Source organism: Erpetoichthys calabaricus, chromosome 12 (assembly GCF_900747795.2).
Source record: "Erpetoichthys calabaricus chromosome 12, fErpCal1.3, whole genome shotgun sequence".
In the NCBI taxonomy this organism is placed as follows: Eukaryota; Metazoa; Chordata; class Cladistia; order Polypteriformes; family Polypteridae; genus Erpetoichthys; species Erpetoichthys calabaricus.
In genome coordinates, this window is record NC_041405.2 from 3361522 (window position 1) to 3380818 (window position 19297).

At 48.2% G+C, this 19297-nt stretch overlaps 2 protein-coding genes across 2 annotated transcripts; both read left to right on the top strand.

Moving 5' to 3' along the window:
• The first annotated feature begins 432 nt into the window (after nt 1-432).
• Nucleotides 433-10626, top strand: gdpd3b (glycerophosphodiester phosphodiesterase domain containing 3b). Its single transcript, XM_028814879.2, has 10 exons — nt 433-866; nt 2410-2452; nt 2639-2774; nt 5733-5778; nt 5855-5973; nt 6071-6160; nt 6401-6534; nt 9285-9344; nt 9682-9733; nt 10116-10626. The coding sequence occupies exons 1-10, from the start codon at nt 728-730 to the stop codon at nt 10254-10256; spliced, it is 960 nt and encodes a 319-aa protein (XP_028670712.1). The 5' UTR covers nt 433-727; the 3' UTR covers nt 10257-10626.
• Nucleotides 10627-13114: 2488 nt separating this feature from the next.
• Nucleotides 13115-18732, top strand: LOC114661717 (protein yippee-like 3). The gene is made up of 4 exons (XM_028814880.2): nt 13115-13488; nt 16733-16883; nt 16994-17146; nt 17370-18732. Exons 2-4 carry the CDS (start codon nt 16767-16769, stop codon nt 17457-17459), a joined length of 360 nt encoding a protein of 119 aa, XP_028670713.1. The 5' UTR covers nt 13115-13488; nt 16733-16766; the 3' UTR covers nt 17460-18732.
• The last annotated feature ends 565 nt before the right edge of the window (nt 18733-19297 follow it).

The following is a 19297-nucleotide window of genomic DNA, read 5'->3' on the forward strand; positions in this document are numbered from 1 at the left end:
CAGAGCTGGTGCCCTCTGAGCTGCCGTGACTTGTCTAACCTGGCCATGCTGAGGATGGTGACCTGGAGACGCTTCACTCGTATGCTTGGAATGCCGAGCAGGAGGTCGTGCCAGCACTGACCCACGTCTACCAGGTTTACCCAGGGCAGGGCAGTGCTGGGCGGAGCCTGTGCCCCTTCATCCTGGTTCAATGATTGACTGGAATTTCCTTTCTCAGCACACTCCTGCCATTAACACAAAGAAAAGCTGCTGACAAGGAGAAAGAGTAGCAGTGGCGGTCCTGCCCCTCTGTAAACACGCGCCAGCCAAACTGGGCACGGCAGCACCGCGCCATCGGTAGACCTGCCCCCTTGTGCAAGCACTCCAGTCGAGCTGGGCACTGCAGCACGAGTTAGGAGAGCACCTGCCAGGACAGACGGACAACCATCACGCCAAGTCACACACACACACACACACACACACACGGCACTGTAAGGCCTGACAGAGTCACACGCCAGGAGCCACAGACACACTGAGTCACACACACACACACACACACACACATATATAGAGGCTCTCAGGGGAGGGCAAAGGAGGAAACAAGGAAAAAAAAACTCGTCCGACCAGTTCTCGTAGTCCTCAGACGGTTTCAGCGTCTCCTCCAAGCTGCTCCTCGGCCGCCGCCTCGCTCCGTTTTCACCTCACACGTGCTGCTGAACTTCAGAAGAAAGGTCCACCTCCGGTCTTCATGTCCAACTACCTGTACTACATTGTGCCGGCCCTGGGGGGCTACACGCTGACATCGGTCCTGCTCCTGCGGAACCCCCACCTGCTCCACAAGAAGAAGCAGACCGCCTTCCAGTGCCAGCACATCTCCCACCGTGGAGGTAAGGGGGCTGCTTACATTTGAGAGTGCGGAGGGGAGGGGTTGGGGGGGGGTTAGGGGTCCATGCATTGGTTTTATTGGGCCCAACCACTGACTGGGACTTGTCTAGTTACATGGGCTGGTTAGAGGCAGCTGCGGAAATCTACCATATAGTGCCTTTCACTTGTGTCCAGGTATGTTAGGGACAACTTTAGGGGGCCATCTGTTAGACACTGCCTCTCGTATCTGTCTGTCAGTCTGGGCTATCTATAGGAGTCTGTAAGAATAAAAACGCTCTTATACATCTGACGTGAGGTGGCAAGAGGAAGACTGAGGACTCTACGCATATAGCGACTTGAACATCGGCCCATCACACTGGACTGGATGGAGACGGCTACAGGAATGTTTCTCTCCTATCTGTCTGTCCATCCTGCCCATTATGCCAGACGCTATCTACTGTATGTAATCCTGCCAACTACGCTAAAGTATCTATCTATCTATCTATCTATCTATCTATCTATCTATCTATCTATCTATCTATCTATCTATCTATCTATCTATCCTGTCTACTATACCAAATACAATCTATGTATTATGTAGTACATTTTACTACCTATCTATTTTTAGTACATATGTAATTTGTGTGTAATCCTGCCAACTACGCCACATACTGTCAAATACTTTCACTTATTCTATTTGCGTGATCCTGCCTACTATACTAAATATTATGTCTCTATTACATAGTGTTTCAGATCAACCTGTCTGCCTGTCTATAAGAAAGTGCCTTTCAAATCTATTATATAGAGTCTTTCTATAGCTATATATTTGTTATATAGTGCCTTTCCCATCTATTATATTATGCCATTCAGTAGCTATGGATCTATTATACAGTCAGTTTCCTATCAGTAGCTATATTTCCATTTTATAGTGCTTTTCATTTCCATTCTGTGCCTTTCAGTAGTTATCTATCTATTATATAGTGCCTTTCACAGTCATCAATGTATTAGACATGTTAAAGGCACTATATAACTATCTGTAGTGCCCTTTGGTAACTATTTATCTTTCATATAGTGCCTTTCTTATTTATCTATTATATGGCACCTTTGAATACCTCTTAACCCATTATGCCTCAAATTATCTATTCAACAAATAAAATCCGGTTATTTACACCAGTTATTATAAATTAAGTAATTAGAGGACAGTTATGTTTTAAATAAGCTAATCTATTATGTCCTATTTTATAGCCTTTCAATAGCTGTCTATCTATTATATAGTGCCTTTCTTATCTCTATCGCCATAGGAATCTGTCCATCATATAGCACCTTGTACATCTACTTGCCATGAACTGAGCCATATAGCGCCTGTCAGGTCCCTCTAAGGGGCTCACGTGGTCCGCTGACACTTGCCGACCACAGAATGACGCGCTGCCCGTGGCTTCTCTCCCGTGTCAGTCAGTTTGTTCCCACGAGTTTGCACCATGGCTCTTCACGTTCTCAGGTGACCACTTCTCCAATCTGGACTGGTGGTCTCCTGCAGTGTCATCGTTTTTGTTTCTTGTGTTCCAGGGGGCGGGGAGAGAATCGAGAACACTCTTGAAGCTTTCACCAAGTGAGTATGAGGTGTCCCAACGTGAGCCATCCTGCCAGGCTTGACCTGCGTTGCCATGGATACCCTTCAGCCCGACTTGTGTTTGCATTTTTGCGATTGCTGAACAAGCTGTGACCCCTCAGGCTCGACGGGCCTGTGCACAGACCCTCCCTCACTAACCGTCTGTCTGTCTGTCTGCCCCCTCAGTGCTGTGGACAATGGGACGGAGATGTTGGAACTGGACTGCCACCTGACCAGAGATGGACAAGTGGTGGTATCGCACGATGAGAATCTGCTCCGAGAGACGGGACACGACATCAACATCTCTGACGTGGACTACGCTGTGAGTAATGGGGACGGGGGATCAGAATGGGGGAGCTCCACTCCGGTGGTCCATCTGCCACCTGTGTGTGGGTCGGTGGGTGTCTGAGTACTTGGTGGATCATCTGGGGGTGTTGGTACTTAGTCACCTGCAGCGCCCCCTAGTGCTCAAATGAGAACAGCAGGCTCGGACTGGCCACTTGTTGACTTCATCCTCACTCTGGGAGACTGGACTCAACATTAATATCTGATATGGATTGGGGGTCTGGTGGGGGGGCTGTCTATACATGTGGGGGCAGGCTGGCTGTTCTTGGTGTCCTGGCACCTAAAATACCAAGTCTGTTGGTTAAACTGAGCGCCCCCTAGTGCTCACATGACCTCCGCCGTATCCAGCAGTGCTGCCACTCTTAAGCCCTAAAGATGTCACTTACCTGCAGCGCCCCCTAATGCTCGGAATGAGGACAACATCCTCTGACTGGTCACTTGCTCTGTGCCCCCTTGCTTTAGTCGACTGGACACTCGATTAATGTCTCAGATACAGACTTTGGAGGGCAGGATGGGGGGCTTGCCAATAGGTCAGTTGGTCAGTTTGTCTGCCCCCTCTGTCTATGTGTGTGTGTGTGTTTGGCCACCCCAGTGTGCCCCCCCCCCCCGTGTTCATGTGAGCTCGTTCTCTTTCTATTAGATACGGAAGGGAGGGTGGTCAGTTGGTCAGTGTGACTGCCCATTCATCAACGTTTGTCTGTGTCTGTAATGGTCTTTGCCACCTTAAAGACTGAAGCTGGCACTTGTCTGCAGCGCCCTCTAGTGCCCATATGAGCACTGACTGGTCATTCTCTCAGATATGGATGTGGGGTGTTGTGCCCATGTGGTCAGTCTGCCCACCCACATGCCTCTGTGCCCATAATGTCTCATCAGCAGGTGCTGGCACCTTAAACACTGAAGCTGGCACTTGCCTGCAGCGCCCTCTAGTGCTCCTATGTGAACAGGATGCTCACTTGTTGTCTTTCTCCTCAATTCGGTGAGACGGGACACAACAGATATGGATTGGGGGGGGGGGGGGGTGCATAAGTCAGTTGGTCAGTCTGTCAGCCCATCTTTGTGTATGCGTGCGTGCGTGTGGGCAGGCTGGGTCATCTGGGTGTGTTGGCACCTTAAATCGAACACCTCCTCCTAGTATGTATACTTGTATGAGCTCCGAGTGGTCATTCATGGTCTTTGTCTCAGATACAGTATAGGTCTGGGGGGGCGAGGGCGGGGGGGGGGTCAGTCGGTTAATCTGTCTGCTCATACAGTATATATGTATGTATGTGTTCGTTATGGCTTTCAACCAGCTGCAGTGCCCCCTGCTGGTTGGATCAGCTCTGATTGGTCATTCATCGTCTCTCCCTCTCCAAGATATGGATTGGGGGGGGGGGGGTTGAGGGTTGTTGCGCCAGTCGGTCAGTCTGCCCACCCACAAGTCAAGAGTGGCTTATCTGGATGTGTTTGCATCTTACAGACTAAAGTTATCACCTGCCTGCAGTGCCCCCTGCTGGTTGGATGACCTCTGACTGGTCATTCATTCTCTCTCTCTCAGATATGGTGGTCTGTCAGTCTGCCCCCCTTACACTTCTGTGTCTGTGCGTCTATGACAGGTCATCTGGGTGTGTTGGCGCCTTTAACACTGTAGTTGTCACTTCCCTGCAGCGCCCTCTGGTGGTTGAATGAGCTTGACTGGTTGTGGATGGACTCTTCTCTGATGTGGATGGATGGGTAATCAGGTCAGCTGGTCAGTTTGTCTGCCCACATATCTGTGTGTGTGTGTCCATAATGGCTCATCTGGCACCTTAAACTCTCAGGTTTTCACTTACTTGTAGCGCCCTCTGGTGGCTGAATGAGCTCCGACTGGTCATTTATTCGACTCCCTCTCTCATTCTGTCTCTCAGATACGAATCAAATGGTGGTCTGCCAATCTGTCAGTCTGCCCGTAATGGCTCGTGTTGGCCACACTATAGTTGTCACATACCTACAGCACCCTCTGGTGGCTGAGTGAGCTCTGAGCGGTTATTCGTTCTCTCTGACAGATGTGGACGAGGTGGTGATCTGTCACTCAATTCTTCTGTCCACTCACATGCCTGGGAGTTTGTGTCCATAATGGCGCATGTGGCTGTGCTGGCACCTTAAACGCTGTAGTTTTTGATTACCTCCAGTGCCCTCTGGTGGTTGAATGAGCCCCTGACTTACATTCTCTCTCTCTCTCTATGTCTCTGAGATATGGATGGGGTGGTGGTCTGTCACTCTGCCCACGTACGTCTGTGTGTCTATAACTGCTCATCTGGAAGTGCTGGCACCTTAAAACACTCGGGTTTTCGCTTACCTCCAGCGCCCTCTGGTGGTTGAATGAGCTTGACTGGTTGTGCATGGACTCTTCTCTGATGTTGGTTGATGGGTTATCAGGTCAGTTGGTCAGTCAGTCAGTTTGTCTGTGTGAGTGTGTGTGTGTGTGTGTGTGTGTGTGTGTGTGTGTGTGTCTATAACGGCTCATCTGGAAGTGCTGGCACCTTAAACACTCAGGTTTTCATTTGCAGCGCCCTCTGGTGGTTGAATGAGCTCTGACTGGCCATTTAGTCTCTCTGTCTGTCTGTCTGTCTCTCATATTCTGTCTCACAGTTACGGATGAGATGGTGGTCTGTCAGTCACTCAGTCTGCCCACTGCCCGTGTGTGTGTGTGTGTGTGTGTGTCTCCATATTAGCTCACGTTGGCCACACTGTAGTTTTCACTTCCCTGCAGCGCCCTCTAGTGGTTGAATGCGCTCTGACTTACATTCTCTCTCTCTCGGAGATATGGATGGGGTGGTGGTCTGCCACTCTGCCCCCCTTACACGTCTGTGCATGTGTGTCTATAACACCTTTAACACTCGCGTGCCCGCCCAGTGCTGGCTTGACGATGCCATACTCTCTGGCCGCTCACTCCTTCTCTCCGTCTGTCGCTCTGCAGGACCTCCCGCTGTACAAGGACAGGCTGGCGGTCACGTTTTATGAAGGTGGGTCTTCTGCTTTAGCGCACCTCAGACTCGTCGTCTCATGAGAATGCTGACGTCCGTCTGTCCATCTTCACAGGACACTTCAGCACCGGGAAGGACCGGAGGATCGCCCTGCTGGAGGACGTTCTCAAGCAGTTCCCACACACTGCAGTCAACATTGAAATCAAGGAGGACAACGAGCCCCTCATCAAGAAGGTGGGCTCGGCGAGAGGCTCCGGGGCACACCGGTCACCTTTAGCTCGCTGACCTTCTCCCTTCTCTTCCCTTTTCGGTTGTCTGCTCCTCTTTTCAGGTATCCGATTTGGTAAAGAAGTACGACCGCGAGAGCACGACTGTGTGGGCCAGCGTGAAGTCACACATCATGAAAAAGTGCAGAGCTGAGGTAACGGGAGGAGCCCGGATGGTGCCAGTTACGCCGTCTGGGCATTCTGCATGTGGGTAGGACAACTGGGTCAGGCAGGTCGGTAGCCAAGTTCCCTTTTGGACTCGCAGTGCTGCTCTGCCTGCCAGCTTGAAGGTGTCTCAGCAGTTAATGTGTCACAACTAGGGGTCGCCCTGTCTAGACAGGTGTCACCAGCCTGGCACCATTTTCTTCTCTAAACGAATTTTGTGTCCCCCCCAGAACCCTGACATGCCCACCATGTTCACGTTCCGGCGTGGCCTGCTGCTCCTGCTCATGTACTACACTGGCCTGCTGCCTTTCGTCCCACTCTCGGAGTCCTTCTTGCAGACCTACATGCCCTCCATCATAAACCGGTGAGTCCTCCATTCTGCCTGCGGGGGGCGTTGTTGTGCAAAGACTCTCACTTATTAGGGCGGGTCAGTTTGCTCAGAGAGGTCCAGAAGAAGTCTACACCAGTCCTGGTCTCACCTCGGCCCCCCCATGGGGCGGCCAGTCCCAGTTTGGGGTACTCCGTCTGTAATGACCCCGTCCAACAGCAGGCTACTCCTCTCCCAATTCCCTTCTTTCCCCTAATTTTGAGTTCTCGCCATCTGTCACAGTTTTTGGTTCAGCCAACTCCCCATAACTAACGTCGTCCCAGTTGAGGGCTGTCTGCTCCCACTGGCCCAGCTCCATGTTAGTCTGACTGCCCCTGCTGCCCCACTTCAGACGTGGTCTTCTAAACTTACCCCATGGGTTCTACCAGACTGGCGCAGGTCCATGTCAACGTCCTCCTGGCGCTGATGCCCACGTTTCCAGCTCAGCTCTTAGTCTTTCTACTGGACTTGTCCCAATTCAGCGGTCTGTCCATATTGGTTCCAGTGGCCTAAAAAAGTTCCAGTTTCACTTCAAGCAAACTTCCATTATGCCGGCCAGTTCCAGTTCAACTGGCCCTCCATCTCTTCATTTCAGTCCCGGCCCATTTTTAGGTGGCTGGCTCAGGTCTCATTCCACTGGTTCTCTATATATTGGTCCAGTCCCATCTCTGACAGGTCTGTCTGTGTTCTCCCAGTACTGGCCCAGTTTACGTTCAGTCGGCTCTTCTTATGCTTGCACAGTCCCAGTTAAGTCAGCTCTCCCAGTACTGGTCCAGTTTACGTTCAGTTGGCTCTCCTTATGCTTGCACAGTCCCAGTTAAGTCGGCTCTCCCAGTACTGGCCCAGTTTACGTTCATTCGGCTCTCCCAGTACTGGCCCAGTTTATGTTCAGTTGGCTCTCCCAGTACTGGCCCAGTTTACGTTCAGTTGGCTCTCCCAGTAATGGCCCAGTTTATGTTCAGTTGGCTCTCCCACTAATGGCCCAGTTTACGTTCATTCGGCTCTCCCACTAATGGCCCAGTTTACATTCAATTGGCTCTTCTTATGCTTGCACAGTCCCAGTTAAGTTGGCTCTCCCAGTACTGGCCCAGTTTACGTTCAGTCGGCTCTTCTTATGCTTGCACAGTCCCAGTTAAGTCAGCTCTCCCAGTACTGGTCCAGTTTACGTTCATTCGGCTCTCCCAGTACTGGCCCAGTTTATGTTCAGTTGGCTCTTCTTATGCTTGCACAGACCCAGTTCAGTTGGCTCTCCTAGTACTGGCCCAGTTTACATTCATTCGGCTTTTCCACTACTGGCCCAGTTTACGTTCAGTTGGCTCTCCCAGTACTGGCCCAGTTTAAATTCAGTTGGCTCACCTTATGCTTGCACAGTCCCAGTTCATCTGACTCTTCTTCTGCTGGTCAAGTTCCAGTTCAATGCTTTGTGGCCACACTGGCCTATGGTTCTCTGCCTTAAATGTTCAAAGTCCATTTTGTCCCCTAATGTTACCATCCTGATTCAGTTCCAGTTAAGTCACATCTCCTAGTCCCAGTTCCAGTTGAACCTGGTCATTCACACTACACCAGTATAAAATGATCCAGTTCAGTTCTGCCCATACTGGCTCCATTTGCAGCTCAACAGACTCTTCTCATAAGTGACCCCCGATCCCTGGTAAAGGACCATCTGGCCATACTGGTCCAGTCCTATCCCAGTCCACTCCTTCAGCACTGACCCACTGGCCCTCTTTTTACTGAACCCAATTCACTTCTGAGAAGTCGGCCCACGCCGATCCAGAGGGTCCTGCCTAATCTGGTCCAGTTCGGTTTCAACCAAATGTCCCACTACTGGCGCCATCCCAGTTTGGTCTGCTCCTGCAATAGCAGCCATTTACTGTAGAATTTCACACTCACCCAGTCTGTTCTCCCAAACTGGCCCCAGTTCCAGTTTAACCACCACTGCAATCCCAGTTTAAAGATGTTTGTCTTTCCATATCTATTGCACTTTCACTAAACTGACCCCAGACACCTTCTTCATCTGGTCTCTTCATACCGGTCCAGTCCTACTGCATGCATACTGGTCTTGTATATTCTAGGGACTCAGTCCAGTTCTCCATACCAGACCACCCATTTGCTAAACCTGCTTATCCTAAGCAGAGTTGTGGGAAAGCTGCAGCCTGTCCCAGTAAGCACTGGGCAGAGGGCAGAAACATCACCTGGACTGGACGCCAGCCCATCACAGGGTGGGGGAGACACACACAAACATCAGGGGGGGCAATTTAGACTCGCCAGTCCACCTAACCTGCATGTGAGTAGATGGTGGGAGGAAGCCCCTCATACTGACCTAATCCCACCTTATTAGTGGTCCAGTTTCAAATTAGCTGAATGGTAGGAAATTCAGACGTCTGTCTGCACCTGGCAGTTCAGTGCAGGTCAATGACTGATTGTGCCAGCCCAGGGGTACCCTTAACTGGCCTGTGCACCAGTGGCTACTAAACTGGCGTGACCAGCTGTGACAGATCTGGGTCTGCAATGGGCCAATAGTGAAGGGGGGGCTCTTTGAGTACTGGACCAGTACGGGACCAGAGCCATCTCAGGTTGCACTGCTCTGCTGTACAAATCAGTCTGAGGGTCCGGGTTTACTCATTTGGGAGGCAGGTGCCCACTCGTCTCGTCCTGCTCTGAGGGTCCGGGTTTAGTCATTTGGGAGGCAGGTGCCCGCTCGTCTCGTCCTGCTCTCACCACCCCACTCCTCTTTGTCTCCTTTACAGGACCTACACACCCAGCTCTGTGCTGCTCAGGAACTCCTTTCTCATCAAGATAGCAGACAAGTGAGGGCACTGGGAAGTGTGTGTGTGTGTTTATGTGTAGGTGGTGTGTGTCTGTGCAGCCGATCACATGGGGTGGCTCCGGCCAATCACATGGGATGACTGTGTGTGTGTGTGTGTGTGTGTGTGTGTGTGTGTGTGTGCGCGCTCCTCATCTGGAAATCCGATCTGCAACGACAGCAGCAGCAAGGCCTTCTCACGACAGCCACCCCGTGGGCATCAGTGGTCACAGCACGGCCTACAGCTGCCATCCTGTCTGCTTACGTCAAATCTTTGTTGTGAACTGGAGTATTTCAAGGAGACATCTTTCTTTCCTTTGTATCCCATTCTTTACCTGCAGGATCACAATGCGAAAGTCCCTCTTGAGGCACCTGCAGCTACGAGGAATACAGGTAATCAATCAATCAATCAATGAGTCAGGCGTAAGAATACATCTGTCTGTCTTTAATACTGAGACTCAGTCACAGTGTGTCAAGGTATCGGCTATACAGGACCTGAGTTTACACAACTCTGTGCCCCCACCGCCTTATTATCTAACAGTCAAACTTCATTTTATGAATCAACTGTCTGTCACTGATGACTACATAAATATATAAATATATATAAATATATATATATCACACCGTAAATTAGGCACAAAATCATTGGGAGCTTTACAAACCACACCACAATGACCCTGCAGGCAACTGTGCAACCTTCTCACGCACCAGGGTGGGGCTGCAAACACAGATGGTGTCCCGAGGTGAACTCCTCCAACGTCTCTTTGCCTTTCAGATCCACCTGTTTGTGCTCAACGAGGAGTCCGACATCAGGAGGGCCTTTCAGCTGGGAGCCACGGGGGTCATGACGGATTACCCCAGTAAGCTAAGAAGATACCTGGACAGCAACCCCACGCCCAGTCTGAATGACCAGTAGAGGGCAGAGTGAGCCAGCCTGAGCGGAGGACATGACCGCCCTACCTCATCTGTCTGTCGATCATATAGTGCCTTTGACTATCTATCTATCTATTATATAGTGTCTTTCATTATAATAATAATTCTTTCTTTGCATTTATATAGCACTTTTCTCCCTACTCAAAGCGCTCAGCAATTTGCAGGTTAAGGGCCCAACAGAGCAGAGTCCCTATTGGCATTTACGGGATTCGAACCGGCAACCTTCCGATTGCCAGTGCAGATCTCTAACCTCAGAGCCACCACTCCGCCTTCCACTCTGCACTCTATCTATCTATCTATCTATTTATCTATCTATCTATTATATAGTGCCTTTCACATATCTATCTATTATATAGTGCCTTTCACATCTATCTATCTATCTATCTATCTATCTATCTATCTATTATATAGTGCCTTTCACATCTATCTATCTATCTATCTATCTATCTATCTATCTATCTATCTATCTATCTATCTATTATATAGTGCCTTTCACATCTATCTATCTATCTATCTATCTATCTATCTATCTATCTATCTATCTATCTATCTATCTATCTATCTATCTATTATATAGTGCCTTTCACATCTATCTATCTATCTATCTATCTATCTATCTATCTATCTATCTATCTATCGTGCTTATGTATCTATTCATGAAATTTTTATGATCTTGCTGACTATGCTAAAATTAATGTCTATCTCTCTCTGATATAGTGCCTTGCATGTTTAGCTATTAATTTTGTTATGTAGTGCTTTTCCTATCTATTGACTAATTGATGTTTACATCCATCTATCTGTCTCTCGCTCTCTCTGATATTGTGCTTTTCATATCTAGCTGTTAATTATATAATGCCCTCCCTGTCTATCTATCATATAGTACCTTTCATAACTATCTATTATATCAGCGTTTCTCAGCCTTTAAGTATTTGCGAGTTTTCATAACAGTTTTAATCGCACCCCACTAACGTTTTTTTGAAACCCTAATAAAATTTATTCCTATATTTTTTGCTGCCGATACTCTGCTACAAGTTTAAAATTTCCCTACGAATAGCGAAATTACGTCACATATGGCAACATTCGCACCCCCTTTTTGGTTACAGGGGGTGCGCCCCATAATTTGAGAGCCGCTGTATTATATATTGTTTTCCATATCTCATTCAGTCTCTCACTCTCTCTATTATAGTGCCTTTCATATATATTTATTATATACTGCTATTCCTATCTGTGATATAGTGACTTTCGTATTTATCTATCATCTCTCTATCCATTATATAGTAAATTCTCTGATGTAGTGCTGTTCATATCTATTTATTGTGTTACATGTTGCCCTTTATATCTATCTAATTCAGCACCTTTCAAATCAAATCCATCTACCTATCCATATTTCTGTATCTGACAGAATACCTTTCAGATCTAACTACCTGTATATTATACTGTATAGTGCTATTCCAATCTATAATACAACTCCTTTCATATCCGTCTGTCTATCTCTCTATTATATAGTGCCTTTCACATCTATCTATCTATCTTCATGATATAGTGCCTTTCATATCTATCTTTCTACCTATCTATCTGATTATAGTGCCTTTCATTAATTCCTAACTACACACAGAAATGCACGACTTTAACACAGCAACAGTAAATTGAAGACCAGTGTTATCTGATTATATAGCGCCTTTGACATGTGTATCTCTATATAACGCCTGTCATATTGTCCGGCCTCTTGTGTATTTATTCTGTCAGTGCTGGTTAGCGAGAGCTCCAGAAATCTGCTGTTGGTCACCATGACACATTTCTCCTTCTGCTCCCTTGTGTCCCGTTTGTATTTTCTTCTTTATTTTTTATTTTTTTGTTGTTTACCCCAGAGGGCTATGCCGCCCTGACGTTGTTTTTTTTTTTTTTTAGTATTTTGTAAGTGAACTGCCTGAATAAAGAAGTCTATGAACGGCGGTGCTTCCTTGAATTCCCTGCCCGCGCCTCGTGCCTGTGTGTGTGTGTGTGTGTGTCACCGTCTGTGTCACTGTGTCTGTCACCGAGTGTGTGCTCGCAGTCTGTTGTTAGTCGCACAGCTCCGCCCACAACACATTCTCGGTGCTCTTCAGAGTGGCACATGTCGAGATGTATACTTAGACATGTTTTGACCTCGATGTTGTCTGCCCATTTCTGAGAATGTCATCTTGCCACTTTATCAGTGCCATCCTGGTCCATGGTATGAATTCTCGTTCTCCACAGACATCTACACCCTGCTGTCTGCTGGCACAGTTGCAATGTTTTGTTTTTTTTGCGCACCATTTCCATGTTCATCCACAGTACACTTCAGCATTTTTATAAGTTCTTCTAATCGATGAGTGGACAACCCTGCCTTGTAATGGTGCAGATTGATTCATTTTTTTCCTGCACCATTTCCACTGTCGAGGTGACCCTACACTACTAGTCCTCTCCGGCCAGTTTAAGTTTTATTTTATCATACAAGGAAATCGCGGGCCGCTATCCTGTTCCAAGTGGACGAAGTAAGCACAAATTTATCGGTAGATTAGACATTAAAAAAAATGAAAACAAAAATAAAAAGTTAATGATTGGCAAGACACTTCGGTTTCCTGCTTCTCTCCACGATCCCAATCACCCGATGGTCTCTGATTGGCCCGCGAAACTCCAGTCTCGTGTGATGAAAAACGACGCTAAGCCAATCAGCTACTCAGGACCGAGTGATTGACGTGAGGTGCATAAACGGAGGATGAAAGGGCGGGAGTACATCTGCCTCTTAATTGGATGACCCATTTTCCGATGCTACCTTTAATTGGTTGGATTCGGTTCGATCACCTCGGAGGCGGGGCAGACACTGCGGTACCTTTGCAGCAAGAAGAAGGTTTGTAAACAAGTCAGTGCCAGGAGAGCAGGCAGAGCTTACAGGACAGCGTGACAGCGCCGTTTAACTACGGACAGAGTGGACTGGACTCGAACCGACGGACCGAGCGGCGACCCGTGCTGGAGAAACGACCACTTCGCCTTGAGAAAGACAGAGAGAAAGTGACTCGACGGTGCGAGGGAAGAACGGTCGCAACCTGAAGGAGAAAACCGACGTGAGAGTTCGGCTCGCAGGGGCAGCCGAGTCAAGCGACACGAGCCAGAAGTCAGGCGGTTCGCTTCGGGTGGTTCCGCCCCGTCGGGCGCCAATTGTTTTGACGGCGACGCCATTTCTCCCCGCCGTGCAGGTGAGACCGCTGTCTGTCGTGCGAGTGGCTCAGGACACGCGCGTACATACAACCAGACAGAGGCGAGCAAGCGTGTACACCCGTGTCGGGGCACGCAGGCCCCCGTGGTACCGAAGCCGAGCAGCAGCCACGTACACACTGCGGCCAATGTCACACAGGCGGCGCTGGCATTTAGTGCTGCGCAAAAACGCACGCCTGCCATGGACACCCAACACACACACACACGTCGACCTCGAGTTACACTCGTGACAACTGGGCACAAAAACACGCAAGAGTTTAGCTGGAGCTTCTCAAAACTTTACACGAAGATGCGGAAGCCCAGTAATCGTAATGGCGAGCAACCGACAGACACACAGTTGGTGTAAAAATGACAAGGAACAGAGACGCACACACACACGCACATAAAGATAAGCAAGTTGCATACACACAAACAAGTGTGTTCAATTATAATGCGCTTATGCCAGGCAAAAAGAGAGTTATAAAAATAAACACGTAGCCTTATATGACCCCTGCATTATGAGCAAAACACAGATTTACAAATGCACAGTATAATAAAGAAACAAGTTGGCATACACACTCGAGTAGCCCAAAACAAGTGTTGTTGGTCATAATGCAGTTGTGCCAGGCAACAATAAAGTTGATTTGAAATCTAGAAATGCCATGGTAGAGGCACACAGTGTAACACACACACACACACACACACACAGAAACAAGTTGGCGTACACACTGAGGTAGCCCAAAACAAGTGTTTTTAGTCGTAATGCTGTTGTGCAAAAAAAAACAGATTTCAAAAAATGAATTTGGTCAGAGATCTACAAATGCCATGGTACAGAGGATCACAATATTAACACACACGGAGAGAAACAAGTTTGTATGTACACACACTTTAGGGGGCCAAAACAAGTGTTTGTTTAGGTTTAAATCACTTGTGCCAAGCAAAAACAATAACACACACGCACAGGTCCCCAACCCCTCCACAGCCTCACCACACACAGACACCCTCCACTGGGGCTGCACACACTTCTGCCAGTTTTTGGGTTTCTGTTGCCAAAGCACGACGAGATCTGTCGGGGATTTCCTGCTTCTGTGACTTTGACACACCTGCCCACGTTTGTGTGTGTGTCAATATGTGTCCCGATAAGGTGTGTGTTTGTGTCAGATGTACTTCCTGGTTCTTCTTGTTTAAAAATAAAACCTCAGATTGCCCCCGGGGTCACAGGACGTTGCACACTTTGTCGTTGTTTTTAGTGTCTGCACTTGTTTGCTTGTGTTTTGCAATCATTTCCTCTTTTTTTTTTTTTTTTTTATTGTTTTTCTGCTGCTCTGTCTAAGCTCCTCCCCCCTCTCCCTTCCTTTTCTGCCGCACTGAAGAGATAAAAAAAAAAAAACCAAACAAACCAAACAACCAAACGGTGCAGAAAGCCTGGCGGGAGAGCTGTCCTCTGCTCTGCCATTCCAGTCCCCGTGTATCTTGCACAAAGCTGCCCAGCCCACCACCAACAGCCCAGTGGGCTCCTGCAATGGCCAGTCTGCTTGTTGTTGCTGCACACACTTACTTTGGGCCCAGCTGCTCGTCCTCCTCAGACACATTTTGGCCCACTTAGTCCTCTGCTAAGCGGAGTCCAGTTCAGAGTGCACAGCCTCATATACTGAGCATGCTCCACCACTCCCAGTTACATTTTTAGGGTATTTTGCCGTCTGCTGATTCCAGTGTGGAGAGTGGTCGACCTCCCCGGCCCACATTATACCCCCACCCTTGGCCAGATTTAAATTCTGACTGACATACATTGGATTTTTAGCCTGCTTTGCATTGCAGTTGCCCAGCACCGATTAACTCCGCCCCAGTTTATGAGTTACCTCCACCCAGTTTCAGATATTGTTGTTCCCACAGTTCCTCTTTCTTCTTCCTGCTGTACTGACCCCATTGCATTGTGGCCCAGTCTGACAACCCCTAAACCAACCATTCAGTTACGTGACTCTGGTTTGTTCACTTGGGTGTTGTGCCCACCTCACATCTAGTTGCTGGTCAGGCCCCATTTCTCCTCCTCCTCCTCCAGTAGTGACCCAGTCCCGTTTATAACCTGCTTTGTCTCCTAGTGGCTCAGATGACACTCCCCAGCATTTAACGACTTGGACCTGCTTTGTTTCTCCTAACTTGACGGCCCACCAAATCCCCTTTCTGTGCCTCCTCCAGTCATAGCTGATCTCATTTTATTCTCCCATTCCTATATTTAGTCAGGCTTCTGTTCACTTTGATCCTGTGCCCCCAAACCCCCCACCCCTCCCTGATGCAGTGCTGACCCATTTAAAATATCTGCATAGCAGGGTAACGTCTCCAAGTTTCATTACTTCCATTTACTTCTTTGTCTGATGCCTTTATCCAAGGCAGCTTACAACATGAGATACAATTAATAATAATAATAATTCATAATTCTTTGCATTAATATAGCACTTGTCTCACTACTCAAAGTGCTCAGCAATTGCAGGTTAAGGGCCCAGCAGAGCAGAGTCCCTATTGGCATTTGCGGGATTCGAACCGGCAACCTTCCGATTGCTAGTGCAGATCCCTAGCCTCAGAGCCACCACATTTGTGACGTGACTTTCTCGTGGTCACATGGTGTCTGTAGTGGGTTTTGAACCCACAACCTCAGGACTTGTAGTCCAGAGCCATATACCTGCTGTGCCACACTGTTTTTCAGTTCTCCTCGTGGTTCTGCCACCTGCTGGCCATTCTTCATTTCTCCTTCTCCGGTACAGGCACATTTTTAGCCCTAATGCCAGCCTGGTACCAGTTAGCCTTCTGCCATTCCCAGTTTAGCCTGCACAGCCCCCCCCCCCCCCACCTTATCTTTTCCAAACATTAACATTCAAATGTAGCTGAGTGACAGGAGCACATGGAAATGCTGAGGACACTTCTGTATTGTGACCTTGTAAATGCCACCCTTCGGTGCCAGTTGTAGCTCACTGGGTAATTGGGTCACGGCTCATTGGGTAATGAGGTTATGCCAGTTACATTGTAGCCTGGCTCTGGCGCCGCCCACCATCTGCCTGTGTGTGTCTAGCATTTCGTCTGCATTCGAAGAAGCTGCCAGCTAATAATGCCTGCCTGGAAGCTGCTAGGTGTCAAGCAGCGGGCAGGTGTGACCATTAAATGTTGTTGTCATTGTCCCTCATCTGTGCCAAAGCCTCCCATTCCATTCAGGTTGCTATAAGGGTCTTTTTCTCTCTCCCATCGCTTTTCTAGCGGGTCCTTTGGAGGTCTTCTGGAGCCAAGCACCATGGTCAAACTGACAAAGCCAAAAACCTTCCAGGCCTACCTGGACAACTGCCACCGCCGATACAGCTGTGTGCACTGCCGGGCCCACCTGGCTAGCCATGATGACCTCATCTCGAAGGTAAGAGGCACAACTTGAGGTTCTCATTATTCAAATGTTTTCACTACATTATCCCCGGCAAGGGGGTGCTCCCGTTTTTAATTTTATGACCCCTTCACCTCTGTTGGCAGTCATTTCAAGGCAGCCAAGGCAGGGCTTACCTGTTCAACTCGGTCGTGAATGTCGGCTGCGGTCCGGCAGAGGAGCGTGTCCTGCTTACTGGTCTCCACGCTGTGTCGGACATCTTTTGTGAGAACTGCAACACCACTCTGGGATGGAAATATGTGAGTATGTGTGCCTTTCTGTACACAAAAAATGGCATCCCCAAAAGCTGAGCTGAGCAGAGAAGAGAGTGTGCATTGAGTGATCCATGCCATGCGTGTTTCTGTCCCGTATTCCTCACTCGATTCTCAGCCTTCACCTTTCTAATATTAGCGTCATGACTCTGCTGTCAGGGCCGGAATCCGATTTCTAAAGGACTCATTAACTTTCCTGCTTACTTTTCAGGAACAAGCCTACGAAAGCAGCCAGAAGTACAAAGAGGGCAAGTATATCATCGAGGTGTCGCACATGATCAAAGACAATGGGTGGGACTAGACAAACCCCCGACAGAGCAGAATTGGGCAATGGGACCGTCACCTGAGCGATGACTCAAAAGTAGAGTGAGCAGTGCATGGAAAAGGACGGTAAAAGGGGGGGAGACATAATCCTTGTAGTGTTCGAACTCTGGGACCCACTGGAGACTGACCCGGGACTTGCTGCTGCCCCCTATTGGCAGGACATGCCATTGTTCAGGAAGAAAGCAAGCATACTACAGTGAGCCACCAATTCCGAGGTTCCTGTTTCAAAGCCGGATATTCACTGAAGAGCTGTTCCTCTGACTAAACCATTTCCTCCATGACTCTGGTTCCCTTTCTGCAGGTGCCCGCTCTTTCAGGCCCCCTGTGTGCAACCCAGATGCTTGGTGCGCACCATTTGTCGAGGGTGTGTACAGAACTTCTCTGTCTCCTCTCCTTCAGTTGAGCACAGACCTCCACTCGTCACTTCTTGTCTGTCCCATCCTCTTGATGCAGACCCCCCCCCCCCCCCCTTGTCCAGCTTATCACTGTGTAGACCTCTCCTTGCTCTGATATGTTTGGGTGCAAACCACCCCTGTGCTACTCAACCACAGCCCCTTCTTTTTAATTTGGATTTGGGTGTTGGTCTGTCCCATCTTGCACTGTCCCTGAATGTTTTGGTTTTTTTTTTCTCTCTATCCCAAAATCTTCTAATTTTTTTTTTTTTTTTTTTTTTGACCATAACCCACTCCACAGGGGGTAGAAGCTGGAATTGCTCAATAGGTTTCCATAATGCAGTCCGGTAATGCCACCAGTACTGAAGTGGGGGCATTAGCAATCCTGTATTACCCAACCACAGCCCCTTCTTTTTAATTTGGATTTGGGTGTCGGTCCGTCCCATCTTGGACTGTCTCTTAGTCTGTTTTTGTGCCCTCTCTCTTTTCTTTATCCCTCCTAAATTCTTGCTGCAGACCATAACCCACTCCACAGGGGGTAGAAGCTGGAATTGCTCACTAGGTTTGCATAATGCAGTCCGGTAATGCCACCCACTGGACTCCTAGTACTGAAGTCCAAAACTTTAGGGAGGATGTTTCCAAAGAGCCATGGTAGCTCCTCCCCTTCCCAGCTGTGCATGAATGTCTGTGTCGCTCGGCCCCGCCCACTTATGTAAATAGTGTAATTTTGTACAAAGTGCCAGAGTATAGTTTTGATGCTTTCCTCTTTACCTCTGTGTCATAAAATAACTAGAAGATTTTTTTTAAAATGTATGTGGATGGATTGTCCCTTTTTTTTTTTTTTTTTTTAAATGTTGATGGCAGAGACGGAGGCCAGCCTGCTATGGTTGGAAGACGTTGGAGAGATGGACTTTTCTCTTGCTCCTTCTTTATTTTCAATTCGGCACTGCTTTGTGTTGTTCATTTTGAAATAACGTCATTTTGTTTTTAAGGTATCGTTAGCTTTGTGGGGGGGGGGGGGACAAAAATGTTTTAGTTGCTTTGTGACACACTATTCTGTAAATAAAATTATATTATTAAAGATAAAATGTTTTTTTTTTTAATTTCACTTATTGATTAAATTCTGTGATGCATTCAGCGGTTTGCAGTCCGCACAATCCTCGAGTCTGAAAGAAACAAAACTGCACAAGGCAAGTGTGCACATGCACAGGACCGGAGGGGAACAACCGGCTCTGACTTCACGAGTGGGGAACGCTCACGGTCCTAAAACGTCACTTTGCAGGACGGTGGAGGTCTTGGACGAGACAACTTAAGTAGCGTTCGTACTGGACAGTGATAAGCTGAGTGGACTTCACTTTTCTGCTCACGTGGCGAATTGGCACCACATCAGGATGTTAAGTGGGCCGTCAGCAGGGCGTTCACA

Coding starts and splice junctions, on each gene's coding strand:
- LOC114661717 (XM_028814880.2), top strand. CDS start 16,767: ATGGTCAAACTGACAAAGCCAAAAACCTTCCAGGCCTACCTGGACAAC. Junction 16,884..16,993: donor ATGATGACCTCATCTCGAAG/GTAAGAGGCACA, acceptor CTCTGTTGGCAG/TCATTTCAAGGCAGCCAAGG. Junction 17,147..17,369: donor CCACTCTGGGATGGAAATAT/GTGAGTATGTGT, acceptor CTTACTTTTCAG/GAACAAGCCTACGAAAGCAG.
- gdpd3b (XM_028814879.2), top strand. CDS start 728: ATGTCCAACTACCTGTACTACATTGTGCCGGCCCTGGGGGGCTACACG. Junction 5,974..6,070: donor ACGAGCCCCTCATCAAGAAG/GTGGGCTCGGCG, acceptor TCCTCTTTTCAG/GTATCCGATTTGGTAAAGAA. Junction 9,345..9,681: donor CTCATCAAGATAGCAGACAA/GTGAGGGCACTG, acceptor CTTTACCTGCAG/GATCACAATGCGAAAGTCCC.